Genomic DNA, 19,865 nt, shown 5'->3' on the forward strand with positions numbered 1-19,865 from the left:
AACAGTTTGACTGAATGCACTCTACGACAGGAAAGCAAATATTTTAGAGACCGTATAAAACACAGTCTTAATGATTACAGTTTGTTTCTTCCAAACAAAGATTTTATCAGGCTGACACTGTCAGATCTTATCACTACGTATGTTGCTATGCGACAGCTCGTTTATATTCGACAACAAAGGTGCCGGCAGTCTTCTAAGCCGTGTAAACCCATGGATATTTGTCCGATTTGTAGCAATTCTATTGTTCAGATTCCTATATTTGATTGGCTAATTAGTAGAAAATTTGTCGGTGGCTTTGGTTGGAGTAGTCGCACTGTAATACCAAGAAATTATGTCAGAATATTTTAATCCGCTGTAATTCCGGGAAAGCCCTGACTGACAAAATCTAACCGTGGCGTCATCGATTATATATATAACGAAAGATTTGATTGGGCTTTTGTCTAAATATTCCTGGAAGAGAGCTTTTTCTAGGAATCTGCTTCCACAGCATATGTGCTGAGGCAGACCTTTCTTTGTGCTTTGCTGAGATAAGCTGATTTCAAGGCGTGCGAATGAAATGACGAAGGTAGGAATATTATTTAAAAGCTCATAATAACTATAGATTTTTATTAATTGTTTTCTTGCCAGCCACAAATCTCAAAGGATTTTTGAAGCCGATAAAGCTTACTTTAATTAAAAATCTTTGCAAATACGCTCTAAACTCGTGCTTTACACTTATATCATAATGTTTTAGTGATTTTAACATCGACAATTTTGTCAGCTCTAAGAGTAAACTATAATTTTTCATTAGTTATATTTTTTGGTCAAATTTTGTTTACAGATGTAAAGATTACAGAGAATCGCTGATTGTGACGTGCAGAATGAGCAAGCGAGTGGAAGGTAATAATAATAGTTACTAAGAATTCTCGATTGTACAAAATATTTGTCAAAAAGGTGATGTAATGTATAATATCGACAAATGTAGATGAATTTGCACCATATGTAAAATTTCAGTATTACATGTAAATTATTCAAAAACTTGTATTATTTGAAACAGGAAAACTTATGAGACCTCTGAGGTCAGTTATTCAGACTATGCAAAACAATATCTATATTATGGCATTTATTGATTTATGGTTATCAGTGCGAAGCGTAGGAACGAATCATTTCCAGGGATACGAAGTTTTCACGATGTTGCTGGACGTGACGTGGCATTCAACCTAACGCGTAGTAGCAGCTTGTGAATAGTTGAACTTGTAGAATTTTACACAGTAGAAGTATGAGGCCCCGTCCACACTATGCTGATAAATTTGAATCCGAATTTTTATTTATTCGGTTAGGCCTACCGTCCACACTAGTCCGGGCGAATCTGAACAATTCTTCACCGAAAACGAATTTTTTCGAACACGGTCTCCAGAGTGGAACAATTTGAAAACGCCGACTTGCCGTATTAGTGTGGACGGAGAACATTTCGTATCTGAAATTTTTCGAATAAGATGACGTCAGCATTGTCATGGGAACATGGCGGGAAGGTTAGAAATTCACCGCGGGCTCAATTTCGGCTTCGATGCACATGCTCAGATGTGAAATGAAGCGCTTTTGCCGCCTCTGATCGGACAAGTGTGGACGCGAAACATTTTATCCGTTTTCATGTGTGCACGGAAAACTTTTTTTTCGGTTTCGGTGTGAAAGTTGCGGATTCAAATTTATCCTGCTTAGTGTGGACGGGGCCTGAGAAGAAGGAGGGTAATCTCGATATATGCAGCTACTGCACGATATGACGTCAGAGGTTTTCCAACATATACGCGGCAACTTGAATGATTTACATAAATGAAGTGTTAAACAATATTAAAGACCTCATAAAAGCAGCAGAATCCAGGAATCTTAGAAAGTTTTGCCCCAAATGAAATTCTTAGTAGAATATGGTTTCCAGAAATGCTATTTCTTGCTGTGAACGAATATAAAAGGTAGAAACAATTCGTCCTAAAACAACGAGGAAGGGGAGGGGGAAGAGGAAGGGGAGGGGAAAGAGGAAGGGAAGGAGGAAGGGGAGGGGGAGGGGGAGGGGGAGGGGAGGGGAGGGGGAGGGAGAAGCGGAAGGGGAGGGGGAGAGGAGGAGGGGACAAGCTTAAAATCATGTTTGCTGGTTCATTGCATTCCACATAGTGTGCCGGGCACCTTATAAGTAGCTGACCTTTTAGAATTTTACATGGTAGGAGAGTTTGAAGGTAAAAGTGTCGACGTTCCTGATCACCGACACTACTGATATAACGCAACAAAATTAATAAGGTTTTGCATAGTGGACACAAGGGCACTAGGACACCGAATGTGGTTGGATTTCTATAGGTTTTTTTTTCCTTTCGATTATTTGAATTGAATTAACGTTATACTTGTTTACTTATCTTGTGTCCGTGTTCCTTCGTTCGCGGTTGTAATGCAGACGTTTTCATTCCAAAGGTCAAACGGTTTGAATAGCCTATGAGCGTTACTTCTCTAACGGCCGTTCCGTACTTGACTCTGTTTGTACTATACCAACAACAACGCGACCGCGCGATGCTCCTTACGTCAGTAATATTCAACCGTCCAGAGTTAATATGGTTAATCAAATCCACCTTAAGTTCCATATATATGAAAATATATAGGAAAAAAACCTATAGAAATCCAACCACATTCGGTGTCCTAGTGCCCTTGGTGGATGAAATTTCATGGAAACGCCTTGAGTGACATCTAACAAAACTTCGCAAAGTCGCAATGAGAAAATGGAAGATTTTGCGCATGTGATATAAAAGCACTCGGTTAAAGTTTTTTGCACATGGTGTGGTGGGTGGTAAAAGTGATTTACAAAATGTTATAACATACAAAAGAAATCAGCAATCTAACATGATGGCCTCGAATTCATCCCTCCAAAAGAAATGACTTCCCTACAAAAAGCAATGCCTTGCCTCCAAAAGCATAGGCTTCCCTTTCCTCTAATTGTCAAATTTTATCTTAAATAAACTCTTAACTGCTTTAAATTAAAGGCAGGTCTTATGGGCAGCGAGTGCCTCCACTGACTAGTGTTATAAAGAGTATATTGGAGAGATACCCTGATGGAGGACAAATACTCAAGGTGCGTACTATACCTATTTTCTTTTCTCTTAAGTAAAGAAAAAGATGGCTATAAATGAATATTTTCCCCCGGAAGTTGAACCAAAACGAAGATATCCCCTTTTTTTTGCCATGAGAAATTGTGAATGGATTTCATATATCTCATTTTCAGTAATCTTATCTGATTTTTTAAACACTTTCTTCAAAGGAGATAATCCAGAATGCAGACGATGCATCCGCGACGAGCATCTCATTCCTCTTGGACTCTCGTGCCAATCCTTACAGAAGATCCTCCCTTTACAATGAAGAACTTGCTAAGTTCCAGGGCCCCGCACTCTACTCATTCAACAACGCTCTATTCAAAGAGGAAGACTGGGACGGATTGCAGAGCCTCATGGATAGCAACAAGAAAGAGGAACCTTTGAAGGTCGGGCGTTTTGGCATAGGGTTCAACTCCATCTATCACGTGACAGGTGAGTGACATAAGAGCATGCGCAATCGTAGTAAATTGGATCTTCAATTGACCTAATTCACTATGACGTCACTGCTTGTTTATGTCGGGGATAGAATCGCCAAATCCAATAGAAAATTCAACTAAATTTGCTCCTAGCGAAACAGTTTAATCTAAAATGGCCTGGTTTTCAGATACAATATGTGTTAATATGTACTAAAAAATATTCTGAGCGTTTGCTGGCTTTTCTACTTCTCTTCGTGGAATGATACGGGATTTAGAACAATTTTCGGTTAGTTTGCGTTGATTTGACCCCGTGCGACGACCATGATCCTTTGCGTTTAAACAATAGATTGTTGAAGATTGTTTTGATGTGACGTCATAGTGAAGTAGGACAATTCTGTAGGGTACTTCTCCAAGTGCTTAAGAAAAAACCCCAAAATAGATAGATGCAGGGGAAATTCTTAGCAATTTTCCCCAGATGAAGGCTAATAATAAGCCCCTCAAGGGTAGGTAAAGTAAAGATTCGAAAATTCAAGCATGTAGCTTACAATGAATTAATTCGATTTTTTTCCATTTTACTATTCACGTGTATTTACCAATAATAATTACTGATATTATCAAAATCCATTGTTTTCAGTCTGCATTATCCCAACGAATGCATAGAGGAAAATCAGACATATTTAGTTCATTCATTATTGGCTTAATTGTTTCTGTGATAAACAAGCTAGAAAGAAAACAATTGGATTTTGATAAGAACAATAATTATACTAGATAATCACTTCGGCACGCAGCATTCGTAGGTATAATGCAGGCAGCTGAGGGCGTAGCCCGAAGCTGCCTGCATTATACCTACGAATGCTGCGTGCCTCAGTAATTATCTATTAAATAACGCTATTTGAAAGAGAAAATGCATTCTTTTTCTCAATGGAAAGACATGAGGTTTGAAATTGAAAAACATTACGTGCAGACGAAAAAGAACCCAATGATAGTCACAAAGAACAAAGCACGCTAGACACGGTAAATTCAAAAACACTCCTTCCATTTATTGTTTCAGTTAAGAAAACGGTTAAAGATCCTAAAATAATAAACAGCAATTATAGTTTCATGGAACTGGAAAACCCGTTCGAAACCAGACTAATTAAAATGAATGTTGCAATAGAGAATGCACTTTGTCTTTATAAATTTTCAGATTTACCAAGCGTTGTGAGCGGAGACCTTTTAGCTTTCTTGGACCCACATGAAGTATACTTTGGAAAGAAAGAAACAGGCCGACAATTCGATCTACAAGAGCCACTTATTGAACAATACGAAGATCAGTTTTCCCCGTTTGAAGATATCCTTGGTTGCAAAATATCCTCACAGCACGTGAACGGCACCCTTTTCCGCTTTCCATTAAGGACTGAAGCCTCTGAGCTTTCACAGAAGCCTTATACTACAGAAAAAGTGCGATATCTATTTCAGTCGCTAAAAGAAGAGGCGTCGTTGATTCTTCTCTTCCTGAAGAACATTGAGGAAATAAATCTTTACGAAACAGACGAGAATCAAAAAGAAAAGCTTGTTTTTAGGGTTCGACTTCACGATTGTTGTCGCAAAAGAGTTCGAGATCAAAGGCAAAATTTGCTGCGTCAAGTTCCTGACTGGGAAAGTGGACGCCAAAGAGTGTTACAGCTTGATCTTGAAATGGTAATCGAGATTTTTGACACGGCTACCGGGACGAGACAAGAAAAGTGGATAACTCATAATCGCATAGGCGACAAGCAAGCAAAAATGCGAGAAAGGGCCCACAATTTGCATTTGCTTCCTTGGGTTGGTTTTGCTGCGCCACTTTCTATCGCTGGAGGAAGCAGCATTGGGAGTAATGGCGGGAGAATATTTTGCTTTCTGCCGCTCCCTCCCGACGCAGATGCCAAAACAGGGTACCCAGTCCATATCCATGGCTACTTTGGGCTTACTGACAACCGTCGTGGTCTCAAATGGCCTGGGCCAGAATGTCAGAACGATGACATGGCTGAATGGAATGTTGACCTCATGAAGTACGTCGGGTGCCAAGCTTATGCTAGCTTACTTCAATCCATGACAACCTGTCTACCTGATTCTCCTGATATGATAAACATTTTCTACCAGTGTTGGCCTGACAAGCAATATGTGAATAAACACTGGAAAGACATCATCAATAACCTATACAACCTTTTGCTGAATGAGAGAGTCTTCTGGACAAGGTCTTCTGGAGGTCAATGGTTGACTCTGCAGCAGACAGTATTGGAAAGGCTTCGTCTCGTAACCCTTCCGGCTAATACCAAAGCAGTGGTCAAGAAGGTTCTGCATCTTGCTAACGAACCGGTAGTGTCCTTGCCGTTACATGTAGACGAGTACGTACGAATGAATGCGTCAGGCACTCGTGTTGTTACACCTACATACTTGCGTTCTCTCCTGAAACAGAATCGAAAGGGATCGTGGGACATGGAGAAAATGAGTCGTACGGAAAGAATCGCCATGCTTGAATACATTGTCACAGACAACAATTTTACTGATTTTGAAGGAATTACCTTGTTGCCATTAGCCGATGGACGTTTCACCACTTTTAAAGCAGGAAAACGATGTGGTACTAATAATGTGGTTTACGTCGAGACCCAAGACAACAGAATGACGCTTTTGCCGGGGATAGAGTCAAACTTTCTTGATCCAAACATTAGTTGTTTAAGCAGAATGGCAGTTGATGCTAGTAAACTTCATCAATCATGTTTTCAACTAGTCCTCTTAAATCCACGAAATGTTATCAGTCTTCTGAGGCACGTCCTTCCTAAGAATATGTTCTTATCAGATCCAGTAGTGTGGAATCCATCACGAGGAGGCCACCCATCAGAATCATGGCTCGTTCAGTTCTGGAAGTGGCTGAATAGAACCTTTACTTACGATTTGACCCAGCTGGAGGGTTTTCCGCTTATCAAGTGCCCCTCAGGCCAGCACACAGCTCTTGCGATGTTAAGAAGAAACACAAAGACCATCAGACAAAAAAGCTACGAAACTGGTATATCGCTACCTCAAGAAGTCGTTAATCTTCTAAAGAAAGCCAGTGTTGTGGTTCTTCCTGAAGTACCTCACTACATGATGCAACATGCTTGTTTCTCAATGTACGTCGCTGACGCTTCACCGGAAGGAGTTCTTAAAGTCCTTCGAAATGTTGGCATTCAAAGGAGCATAGCTGCCGTGACAGCTTCAAATGCCCAAGAAAAGCGAAACTTACGAGTACTTCTCAGTTCACTGAGATCAAACTTGTCAAATGATGAAACGCAGTTCCTGAAATCATTGCCAATCTTTGAAGCGATAGATCAAACTTCATTCATCGATGCTCAGGATAAAACTGCCACCGCTCCGCGTGGATTTGCCAGCCAAATTCCTTTAAAGATAATGAATGCAAGTTGTATTTTAACTGTGGAAGACAGCGCAAGCAACCAGTTACTGAAATTCTTAAACATTCCTGAGATGACGATGGGACAGTTTCTTACCAGAGAAATTTTCCCACACCTTTCGTGTTACACAACACAGCAGGTTACATTCTTGATGTGTTGGGTGCTCAGAAGAATTGATGTGTTCAGATATGAGGAACCTAACTTTTGCACGTATTTATCAAGTTTGAACTTTATAGACGCTGGTCAGGGAGGTTTAGCAAGACCTCAAGATCTTTTCGATCCAAAAAACGAGCTCAACAAACGTCTGTTTGAAGGGGAGGAATCAAAATTTCCAGTTGGGGAATTCGCCAAGGATGATATTCTGGTGCCCCTGCGAAATTACCTGGGACTAAAGGAAACACTGGACCATGTTGACGTTGCGGCTCTCGCAAGAAATCTTCAAAGCTTTATTAACATCGATCAGAGACGCAGAAAAGCAAAAGCGCTTCTAGAGTTTTTAGGGAAGTACCCTTCTTTGCTGCGAAAAAACTTGACCGTCGGTGGTAGAAGGATGATGCTCCAGGATTTTCTTCGAGACGTTGCATGGGTCCCTTGTGCAATGAAACCACCTCCCTTGTATCCCAAATGTATGCCATGGAAATCAGTTGGAAATGAACTGTTAAGACCAGAAGAGGCCGTAACGTCTCAGTATGGTGTTATTGTTGGATCTGTCATGTCAGTCTTACAAAGCGAGCCTACCGATTCGATAAAGCGTGTCTTTGGATGGGACAAGAGTCCAGATAATTCCAAAGTGATGGAACAGCTTATAAATGCTTGTGATAGTATTGGTGCCAAATCATTAGAAGGAGATGAACGGGAACACTTTTGGAGAATGATGAAGTCAATCTACGAAGCCTTAGCCGCGGAGAATGACATTTCAGACTACTATCATTATCTTTGTGATGATGATTTTGCTTGGATATGGAATGGTAACGGATTTTCATCACCCAGCAAAATTGCATTTAGAAGACAAACGAACTTTGACCTTGAACCTTATCTTTGCATTATTCCTAAAGAGATGCAAGAAAAAGAACTACGTGGCTTTTTTTCAACGTTCGGAGTAAAGGACTGCTTCACTGAAGATGATCTCTTAGACGTTCTCCTTGAAATCCAAGCCAAGCACGACAATGCTATGTTAGACAGAGACGTCACAGCCAAAGATAAACAACTGGCCCTAGATATCCTTCACTGGATCGTTCGTGATGGCCCACTGAACCATGAATTGCGTGATAAAGTCTATGTTCCAGTGATGAAGGGTCCAGGCATTTTAAAACTTGTTCCATTAACGGAGTGCACTTTTTGTGATGCTGAGTGGTTACGCGGGAACTTCTTTGAACTCCAGATGCTTCCGGAGCTGTCTGACCTAAGCCTGATAGATGAGAGCATTTCCAACACTACAGCCTCCCATCTAGGAGTTCCTCCAATGAGTCGGTGCGTGACTGCACCTGAAACACTGGGCTTTGAACAAGCTGGTCCGTACGAACCTATAACTCGGCGGTTAAAGAATATTTTAGACGAGTATAAGGAAGGAGCTGGTGTCTTCAAGGAACTCATACAGAATGCAGACGATGCTGGTGCAACTGAAGTGAAGTTTCTGGTGGATTGGAGACAACACCCGGTAAAAAGGTTGCTGGCAGAAGGAATGAAGGAAAGTCAGGGTCCAGCTTTGTTAGCCTATAACAACGCCGTGTTCCGGAAGAAGGACTTTGAAAACATCAACAAGCTCGCTGCAGCAACCAAAAAAGAAGACCTGGACAAGATTGGCCGGTTTGGGTTAGGTTTCAACTCGGTGTATCACTTTACCGATACTCCAAGTTTCGTAAGCTCCAACTATGCAGTATTTTTTGACCCAGAAACCAAACACCTTGGCCATTTCATAACAAACCTCTCTCACCCTGGAATCAAATTGGATTTGGCAATCAATAGGCAAACCCTTCGTTGCTATCCAGACCAGTTTCAGCCCTACCAGGGCGTCTTTGACTGTGATGTCAATGGAGATATGCCTTTCAACTTTGATGGCACACTCTTTCGTTTTCCTTTTCGTCGCGGGCCAAGTGAAATATGCGACAAGCAGTACAACGAAGGCGATGTTAAAGCATTACTTGAATCCTTTAACAGGAGTGCCTCGAGTCTTCTTTTGAATACCCAGAATGTACAACACGTAAGCGTATGGGAGTTAGATTATCGTGCAGAGGAGCCATCCGACATGCATTTAATAACAAAAGTAGACAGGAAGATCTTATCTGGTTCCAGAGGCTCAAGCAAGACGACGTTTCTACAAGATTGTGCAACATGGTTTAAGAGAGAATATCCGATGTACTGGGATGAAAGTCTTCCTCCTCAGCATACGAAGATTATTTCAATAACGCACACAACAACAGAAGACGAGCAGAAAGCAAGAACAGAATACTGGCTTCAGTGTGATCGGATGGGAAATGCGGAATCCCTTGAAATGGCCACGAGTGAAGAAGGAAGGGAAAAGGGACTGCTTTCCTGCGCTGGAGTTGCTGTAAATCTCAATGGTTCAACAGGTAACTGGAAAATCAAAGATACCAATGGTGAAGCTTTTTGCTTTCTTCCGCTTTCCATTCCAACCGGTCTACCGGTTCACGTGAACGGATACTTCGCTGTGACGTCTAATCGAAGAGGAATCTGGGAACAGACAGCCGAAGAAAGCCACTATTTTCAGCCCCTAGAAGCTCGCTGGAACAAAGCACTGATGAAGGATGGGATTGCACATGCGTACCTAGAGCTCTTAAAAGAAACAAAACAAATGGCCCAAGAAGGTATTCTTCAAGAGTACAATTTTTGTTCTTTATGGCCGAATGTAGATTGCCTCCATTCGCAGGTGTGGGAGCCACTTATTTTTGGAGTTTACAAATTGATTGCAAGTCCATCGATGCAGCTGCTAAAGAGCAGACAAGAGTGGCTTTCAATCAGGGAGTGTATTTTCCCAGATGATGAACTGAAGGAGATTCCTGGAAGCCTTGATATTCTGCAAGGTTGCAATATAGTGGACCTACCAAAGTTCTCACGAAATGGCTTTCATGCTGCTGGATGTGGTGATGAAATCGAGAACAGGACTTTAACACAAGAAAGATTTCTGACAAACGTCTTCTTTCCAAATATCAAGAAAATCAGTTATAGTCTACGCAACAAGGTATGTTTTGTGTCTTTTTGAAGGCATAAACTAACGAAGAACTGAAATAAACAGACGGAGACAGACGAACGAACAAACGAACAAACAGCGAAATGTAATACAAACGACCTCTATGGCCATTTCACTGTAGACAATAAACAAATTTGAAAGCTTTTCTTTTATGGATCTCTGTTTCACAATATGATTTATTTATTTCCAGGTCGTGTGCTATATTATCGACGAATGTCTCAGCAGCAGTAGCAGTAAAAAGAAAAAGCTCTTCCAAGAGCTATTGAGCATCAACGCTTGCATTCCCTGTTCAGCAGATCAGCAAGTACTTGCCCGACCCAGAGATCTTATACATCCATATGGTGCTGCAGCACCTCTATATACACCATGTGACAACAAAATACCCGTGGGAGATTTCCTTGAGCCGAAACGTCTCCTTGTGTTACAAAACTGTGGCATGACAACTGATGTTCTAAATTGGGAACATATACTTGAAAGAGCAAAGTCTGTACAAAGGTTTGATTACCTTGATGGACTCAAAAGAATCTCAGCTTTGATTCAATATCTAAACCAGCTTATTGACCAGATGCCTGTGTGTACAAAGGAGATGAGCAACAGCTTTGCATCTTTGCCAGTCTTTCCTATTATGGCGAAACCAGAGGGACATATGTTTCCTTGGAAAGGAGACATTTTTGAAGCACACACCATGCTGCCGTCGGCAAAACTTTTTGGCCAAGAATACGCTAATGTAATTGGGGTTTTGGGACCAGTTCTTGACGAGTTTGAGGAAACAGGATGCGGACACTTGAAGCAGAAAGTTCGTTCGATTTTCCGGATATCAGAGCGCAGGCCATCTCTTGATGACGCTATAAATCAACTCGAAATTGTTAGCCAGCACTTTCAGAGATCTAAGGCAACTTTTAGGTTCCAACAACTGCGATACCTAAGTAACCTTTGCACTGATATTTACGACTTCCTTCATAACTTTGTAGGGAAAGAGGAAGAAGAAATTCTTATATCAAGACTCAAGGGGATTCCATGGATTTTAGTTGAGGACCGTTTTGTAAAAAGTACCCAGCTAGCATTTCAATGGAGTGGAAATGGAGCGCCATATCTTTATCGTGTCCCTAGATATCTTGCAAACAGCAATCTTCTTGTCGCCGTCGGAGTTAAGACGCAATTTGACGTAAGAGATTTTCTATCTGCTTTAAATCATATGAAAACAATAAAGAAAGACGAACAACTCGACGATGTTGAGTTTAAGGTTTCAAAGGTGTTTTTAGATGAACTGAATGGAGTTTTAAGAAACATCCCAAAAGATGCTGTTGGCTGCTCACCTATGCCAGATCGCGATAGAGTCTTACGCCCAGCTTGGGAACTCGTTATCAACGATATTCCGTGGTTAGTAATGGATAAAGAAGTCAAGTACGTTCATGACGACATATCCATTAATCTCGCTCATGCACTAGGTGCACGAGATATGAGATCCAAAAACCTCGAAGATATATCAAGACCAATTGGGCAGCCATTTGGTCAGAAGGAGCTTCTCACGGATCGTCTAGCAAATGTTCTAAAGTCCTATCCTTGCGACTTTGGAATTCTTAAAGAGCTTCTCCAAAATGCTGATGATGCAAAGGCAACAGAAATCCATTTCGTTTACGACCCTCGTCCACATGGTAAAGAACGATTATTCAAAGATTCTTGGAAGGAGTTGCAAGGACCTGCCTTGTGTGTGTTCAATAACCGTCCTTTTTCTGAAAAGGACCTTGAGGGAATTCAGAGGCTTGGCATAGGAAGCAAGGCTGATAGTCCAGAAAAGACAGGACAGTATGGAATTGGCTTCAACGCTGTTTACCATCTGACTGACTGTCCTTCTTTTATAACGAATGGAAACACTCTCTGTATCTTGGATCCCCACGCTCGATACGCTCCTGGAGCCACAAAAGATAATCCTGGAAGGCTTCTTGGTCCATTTGAAAAAAATGATAATTTTGAAGAAAATTACCGAGATGTTTTAACAGGATACCTTGGAGATATGTTTGACTTAAAGGGGTCAACAATGTTTCGCTTTCCACTACGAAACAAAGAAATGGCTAGAAAATCTCTTATTTCTAAAGAAGTCATCGCATCAATAGACCTTTTCCTACGACACTTCCAGACGGAGGCAAAGGAAGCTCTTTTGTTTCTTAATCACGTGAAAAAGATTTCGGTTTCAACTATAAGAGAAAATAGGTTGGAGCTCAACTACCAAGTTAGCGCTATACTCGAACAGCAGGGAGAACAAAAGCGTCGAGAGTTAGCCACCCATATTGGAGAATCTAAACGACTTGCAACTCAAGAGATAAAAAGATTTGAGGTTACGTATCCAGTTATACTTCAAGAAAATTCTAGCAAAGAAAAGTGGATTGTTCAACAAACAGTGGGAGTTGTTAAGGACTCCTCTATCGAAATACCTGATGGAAAACAAAATGGCCTTCTTCCTCGTGCAGGAGTTGCAGCAAAAGTAGCAACATCTAACAACTTTGGAAAAGAAAAGTGTGAAAGAACCGAAGCTGTCCCAGGCAAGAGAAAAGCATTTTGCTTTCTCCCATTACCAGGTTCTACAGGACTTCCCGTTCACGTCAATGGCCACTTTGCCCTTGATTCAGCAAGACGTAATTTGTGGCAAGATGAAGACGGAAGCGGCTTCAGGACGAAATGGAACAACTTCATGAAGACGCAAGTAATAGCAGATGCTTACGTAAGCCTTCTCATTGAAGCACGTAAACACATTCCTCATCTGAAAGACGGCCAAGGAAGTCCACACTTCAGTACCGTACACGAAAGCTACTTAGGTCTAGAGTGGTATCAAAAGTTATTCCCTTGCAAGAGTGAAGCGGAAACTCAGTGGGGAAGTGTTGCGGCCGCCGTGCTAAACAAGATATCTCGTCAAGATGTCCCTGTTTTTCCAGTTGTACGACAGGAAAGTGTTGAGAAAAAAACAAAACATCCTTGTAACTGGCTATCCCCGTCGAACGGTTTTTTTACCAGTTCGAAGTGCCGTCCCAGTCTTGAACATATTTTGCGGTCCATTGGATTCAACCTCATTTCTCTGACATATCAAATTTATAAGAATTTTGAAGAGGTAGAGGCTCCTGTTACTAAGATGACGCCCGATGAGGTTATAACCTTTCTTTCAACACACAACCCAGTTTTGAGACAACTGCCTTGTCCACTCCAACATTCAAGCATTGGATCAGTCGCACGATACATCGAAGTGTTATTCTATTGCATGAAATCAAAAGTATTCGCTGATAGACTCGATGGCGTTCCTCTTTTGCTGACTAAGGATGGGTTTCTTAGATTATTCAGTAAAATGAATCCAGTTTTCCTCACTACGTTTTCTAGTCTCGTTCCATCATCTGACCAGTTTGAAAAATTCGCCAGTAAAGAATTAACTGTAGCCTTGGAAACCCAATGTGATGACCTCTTCAAACAGGAAAACCCAGTCGTAGTACCACTGAAGTTGGGAGATCTGGCAACGTTTTTGCCCTATATATTCAAGGAACACAAACCCTGGAATACGACTCGCACTCCAGTTTTCTGGGATCCCGATAGCCATGACCAAGGGCTAGCAAAATGGCTCATAGAGTTGTGGGATTTCATTGCAAAGGAGTATCAAAAAAATCCATGTGATAGCTTTCTTGAGCCCCTTAAATTGTGGCCAGTATTTCCTATTACATCGAGACAGCTTGTTCCTGTTGCTCTTTCAAAGACTATTTTGAATTTAACAGAACTAGATTGGACAGCAACCCAAAGACGACTCGTCGGAGTACTGAGAAAGCTCCGATGTCCAGAAGTAGACATGAAGCTAATAATATCTAAAGTAGCAAGAGCCCCTGCTGTTGCTACGACCTACATGGCACATTCAGAAGTAGATATGGAGCTAATAACCTCTAAAGTGGCAAGTGTCTCCGCTGTTGTTAAACCTTACTTGGCGTATCCTAATTCCATAGATGACGTGATAATTGTCCTTCAATACCTAATGAAAAGAGACACGGATATATCTGGTAGAATCACGGCTCAAGAAGCGCAATTGTTACTACAGTTTCTTCAAGAGGACCGTGAAACCTTGGAAGTCAATGCAAGAAACGCGACAGTTCTACGAAAACTTCCATTTTACAAGACAATCGATGGCAGGCTCATTAAACTGGAAGGGGCTTCGGCTGTTTGCAAAGTTCCTATCGGTATACCACTGGATGAGTCGCAAGTCTGGATGGAAGCCACAAACTATGTGTTTCTCGAGCCTTGCCACAGTCTTGACGTGTTGCACCAAATGCTTGGGGTTCAACTAAAGTCACAGACGTCTTGTTACATTGATTTCATTTTTCCAGTGTTCAACCTTTTGAAAGCATCCACTCGCATAAAGCACTTAGAATTCATAAGAGACTCTTTGTTGCATGATGCAAAGAACAACGAAGCTAATAAACTGAAGATGGCTTTAAACAACCTGGCATTCATACCAAACGAGGCGACAGGGCTTCTGTGCAAAGCGTCAGACTTCTACGACCCTACAAATCCAGTGTTTCAAGCTTTGCTGACAAAAGAAAAGTTTCCGGGAAATCCATTCAGTTCATGTAAGTGGATTTTTTTCCTTCGAGATATTGGGTTATTGGAAACGTTAGGTAAAACTCAAGTTCTCGGGTTTGCCAAAGAAATTGAACGACAAGCTATTTCAGGGGTCACCAAACAACTGCTCGAAAGGTCTGCTGTTCTTACGAAGTATTTACTACAAGAAGCAAGCCTTCATGAAGCCGATTTCCTCCAACATATTTCCTCCGTCAATTTCGTCGTGGCTCACAGGGTTGAGAAAAGTCTCACATCAGTCTTCAAGCAGTTTTCGAGTGACAAAGACAACTCTGGTTCTTTAATATGCTTCAGAAATGCAGTACCAGAAGATCATGAGCAGCTAGTTTGGAGTTCTGCAGCTTTGCTACCGCGTTGGGCTGTGCCATATGACGAACACATTCGCGAACATCTTGGAATTCTCAAAAAGCCATCACTGCACCAAGTTGTGACGCACGCTGACAACGTTTGCACAAAGTTTTCAAAGAAAACAGACATGGATTTGGAAACTTCCCTTAGGGAGCTAATGATGAAGATAATGGAAGGAATGTTACACATATCTACAACGGTCATCCTTTGAATTCCATGATGACTATCTTCAACGCCTCATTAAAATACCTTTAGCGTTAGTTGAAAACGGCGGGGTATTTATCCAGTGCAAACAGATGGTATTCGAGATGGAGGAATTTCAAGAGCAGCCTCCTTTCTTATACAGAGTTCCTAGAAGCTACGGACGTTTCGAAAGCCTGTTTAAGAAACTTGGAACAACCGAAAAACCTATGCCATTACAATACGTCAACATTCTTGAAGAAATCTGGAAGGGCTGCAAAGAAAAGGTAATGCACGAGGAAGAAAAGAGTCAGGCAAAAAAAGCCACCTTCGGTTTCTTTAGAGCTCTAAAGAGACTACATGTTGAAGAGCAGAGGAACAAACATGAGATGTCATGCGCGGCCTCTCTACAGGACGTGCGCGTTATCTATTTTCCAAGTCAAAAAGGAAAACTGAAGCCATCCAATCAGTTGTTTCATATGTATGACTGTCCACAGTTGCTGGAAAGAGTGAAGGCAATGAAGTCCAACTATGAACTGATGATTGAACTGTCTGATTGTGGGTTTCGATACGATCACCCAGAGGAACTACTAGGCTACCTGCCGCAGCATCTCCAAGTAAATTCCATAACACAGTTTTTTGAAGAAGAGCTACATCCAGAGTGTTTGGACAAGAAGTGTAGATTGGATGGAGATGGCGAATGCACCGAAGCCAACCGTCTACGGGAGATTTTGGGTTCACAACAGTTTACTGACGGACTGATCAGAATTTTCAAGGCACAGGAGCGGAAAGCCACAATAAAAGAAGAGGTGAGACAGAAAATAGAGAGTCTAAGAACAATTTTCAAGATAGTCTGCTTCGAAAGTTTGGAAACGGTCATAAAAATAAATGACAGTGGTGAAGAAATTGAAGGCAGTAGAAAGTTAAAGACACATTTTTTCATCCACGATGGCAACACAGTATCCATCTTCATCCGTCATGGGACAAGAAGTATTTCCCTAAACTTAAAAATATGCGAATATATTGACAGACATCTCAATAGTGCATTGAAGTTGATGTCAACCGTTCAGTGTTTGTTACTTGTGAAAGAAGCAGTGGAAATCCCTCAATTACTCGATGAAATGGGAATTAGAAGGGATGTACAGCAGTTGGCTTCTGGAGTGTATCAAGCAAATCCAGGAGCAGTTATACCCCCTGAGGACCATTATCTATTGATGATGTATGAAGAATTTATCTTCCGCCCCGATGAAATAGTTGGCTACCTGGTAGAAGATAATCTAGAGTGTGATCAAGGAAAATATATCTACGCTCGGATAATAGAAAAAGTCTTACCAACCTGTCACGAGGAGAAAAGAGAAAAGGTATCTGAAAAGATAAAGAAAAAGCGCAAACAAAAGAAACGGATCGCTGCGAGGATAGAAAACTGCGATTCTGCTACAGAAAGGGAGCAAAAAGAAAACCCTTTAGTTGGCTGGTATCGGATTGACATCGGAACAGACGCACCAGTTGTCGCGGAAGTACTTGATCTCTATAAAATCAAACGACCACAAGAGGCGGATGATATGGGCGAAAATACGTTTACCGATGACTTAAGTATTGTTCCTTATGAAGGGGAAGAACAACCACCTAGCCACTCTGCAGCAAAGCCAAGTTCCTGGGAAGGAATTAAGAAAGAGATTCGTCAAGCTTTAGCTGATATCATGAGCCTCCCAAAAGAGAAGCGACGTAAAGCTCTTAAACGACTCTATTTACGTTGGCACCCTGATAAAAATCCTGAAATGGAAGAATTGGCGACCGAAGCAATAAAGTTCATTCAAGAGGAGTTCGAGCGCCTTTCTTCTGGTGCAGGAGGCTCTGGCGATGGTATAGGAGGTGCTTCCAGTGGTACCTCTTTTCATCAAGACTGGTATGCAAATGACACCTTTTACGCTAACTTGAACAGGAGAGCACAGCAACAACGATCAGCATACGACAACTACCAACGTCATAGGAACTCATTCAGATCCAGGTCTTCCCATGGTGCATCATTTGGACGAAGCAGCGAATTTCATACTCCCGACGCGACAATGGCAAGAATCTGGATCATTCAGAGCCGCGCAGACTTGAGAAGTGTAGACCAACTTTTTGAAGCAGACGACGAGTTATACTGGTTGATTTGCTTTCAATGCAGTCAGGTCGTGGAAAAAGCACTTAAAGGGGGCCATGTATGCTGTTTGTGGATTGACACAGGACCAGCTCATGAGCCATGATTTGATATGGCTTGCAAGTGAACTGAAAAATGCTCCAAATGGACCGGATGTCCTATTTATGTCGGGAGAACTTCGGAATTACCATGTCCCTACACGATATCCAGGCAAACGTTCTCCAACCAGACCTCCAAAGGACGTCTTTTCCTTGCAACAAGCACAAAGAGCGCGTGAAATAGCGAGAAGAGTATTGCAGATCTTGGAAGAGTTCATTGGTATTCTTGACGTGTAAATGGTGAGTTAAGAACTGTTCCTGAAAAAAAAAACAAAGTGTAGTGGTTATAACTTTATGCGTTGAAAACAAAGTGGTATTATAATCAAAAACTACTTTGCAAGTTTCAATGCAAGATTTTGTTGCTCACATCTCAATACCTAGTTAGACTTTTAAGCTCAAAAATAAAATGAAAAATAAGAGAGTCCTAGAGCCACGAGCATCGTGCCTTTTCGGTTCTATAAGATGGTGCTAATTTAGTTTTACTTAAATTAACACATTGTACAATACTAAGTTACCACATGAATGCATTGTAATGAAATGAATTAGGAACGAAACGCTTTTTCGCCAGTAGTTGTTCCCGAGCCCTCAGATGTGCAGGTTACATCATGGGTGCCAAGGATGGCGTAGCATTAATAACTCCGCATTATATTTTACCACAATCACTCCCCTTACGAAGCTCTTCTGTGAGTTTCCCTCGACACACACACTACCACTACATTCTATATTTACAACATACGACACTCAACTTACATGTTGATTTTTTAGGAGGGAGGAAAAGCCGGAGAACCAAGAGAAAATCCCTAGTGGCAACGGAGAGAACAACACGTCAAAGAAACTCGAATATAATCCATTCCCAGCCGGGGCTCGAACCCAGCTGTATATAGTACTGAATATTATAGTAGTCTCTGTGAATGAAAGTTGGCCAAATTATAGAAACCATTATATTTCCAAGCTGAATCTGTGTCATCCACTATAAAAAGATCAGTAATTGGTGTATATATTCATTTTGTCTTAGATCGACCCAAACGTGGAACCATACGATTCTGAGGCCTCAACTGTACACAAGAATTATGCAAGCATCAGTATTAGTGTGATTTTACTAGTTTAACCCGTGAAAAAAAATTACTTATAAATGTGTAATATAAATAATGCATGCTGGGATCTATTAACATTTATTAGTTTACTAGCTACTTCACGGATTTATTAAAACTACTTATTAAGTCAACAGAAGGAAATAATTTAATTTTCGAACTTTTACATACAGTAAGTAACTGTAGTTCGTTTAGTAATGCAATGCATGTAGAGGATTCATAAGTTTGATGTCATTTTTTTATTTGTTTATTTGTTTAGTCAGTACGTTAGTACTCAATCACTAAGCATTACAGTTAGTGCAATCTAGAACTGAAGTTAATGCCAATCCATGTATAGGATTTATTTCTAGTTATATTTGTCATTACCGATAAATTTTGATGATATTTTTTATCTGTATTTTTCAGTCAGTTAGTACTCACCTAAAAGCAAAGTTAGTCCAGTCTAGAAAGCAAGAGAATATGAACTAAGAGAAGGAATGTCCCGCTCCACATCATGAACACTCTTTGATGCTATTTTAAAAATCATTGATGCTATTTTTAGAATCATTTATTTCATTGTCTGTTTTTCTGCAGCCCTACCATGTTTGCTCCTCTCTTTTGTTTAAAAAAACGTAAAGCGCGCGCAGTATGGGCGTGCACAAAAACAAACAAATGAGATTCTAAAAATAGCATCAAATGGTGCCTGTGATGGTTAAAAGCATGAATACCAGAGATTTCTTCTCTTAGTTCATTTTCTCTTGTAGAAAGTTAATACGAATGCATGTAGAAGATTCATTTTATATTTGTAATTATTCAAAATTCGTTGATATTTTTTATCTGTATCCAGTTAGTTGGTACTCGCATTACAGCATAGTTAGTCCAATTTAAGATTTATTATATTTATTTTTTAATTATTGATAAATTTTTATTTTTCATCTGCTGTATTTTTGCATTGAGTCAGCATTCAACACGAAAGGCAGGCAGTGTATTATATGTTAGCTAAGTCATTATTCAATACCAGTCATTATTCAAGTCGAAGGGGGGGGGGGGGGGGGTGGAGGAGATAATGTTTTTGATTCAAAAAAAGGGGTATCCCCCCTTCAATCATTTGAAAAATCTTCCTAATCCTCCTTTTGTCCTTTCAAGGTCCCCATGTTCCATTAAAAAAATTTGAGGGCTCCCATTTTCTCCTCCACCACCTCCCCCCTCCCCCCCCCCCCCCTTCCCCTCCGACTTCAATAATGACTGATCCCTTATATGGGCATGCTGCTTATCACTTAGGA

At 40.9% G+C, this 19,865-nt stretch overlaps 1 protein-coding gene across 1 annotated transcript; it reads left to right on the forward strand.

Moving 5' to 3' along the window:
- Positions 1-435: 435 nt before the first annotated feature.
- Positions 436-18,994, forward strand: LOC116305660 (sacsin-like). Its single transcript, XM_089024078.1, is given in 9 exon segments — positions 436-565; positions 821-879; positions 3,000-3,088; positions 3,275-3,539; positions 4,710-10,129; positions 10,329-15,263; positions 15,265-17,460; positions 17,462-17,752; positions 18,528-18,994. Coding segments are annotated over 7 exon segments (13,212 nt in total). The 5' UTR covers positions 436-565; positions 821-860; the 3' UTR covers positions 17,750-17,752; positions 18,528-18,994.
- The last annotated feature ends 871 nt before the right edge of the window (positions 18,995-19,865 follow it).

This window comes from Actinia tenebrosa, unplaced genomic scaffold, assembly GCF_029948245.1.
Source record: "Actinia tenebrosa isolate PJP-AT-01 unplaced genomic scaffold, QUT_ActTen_1.0 PGA_scaffold8__29_contigs__length_14323225, whole genome shotgun sequence".
NCBI classification, from domain to species: domain Eukaryota; kingdom Metazoa; phylum Cnidaria; class Anthozoa; order Actiniaria; family Actiniidae; genus Actinia; species Actinia tenebrosa.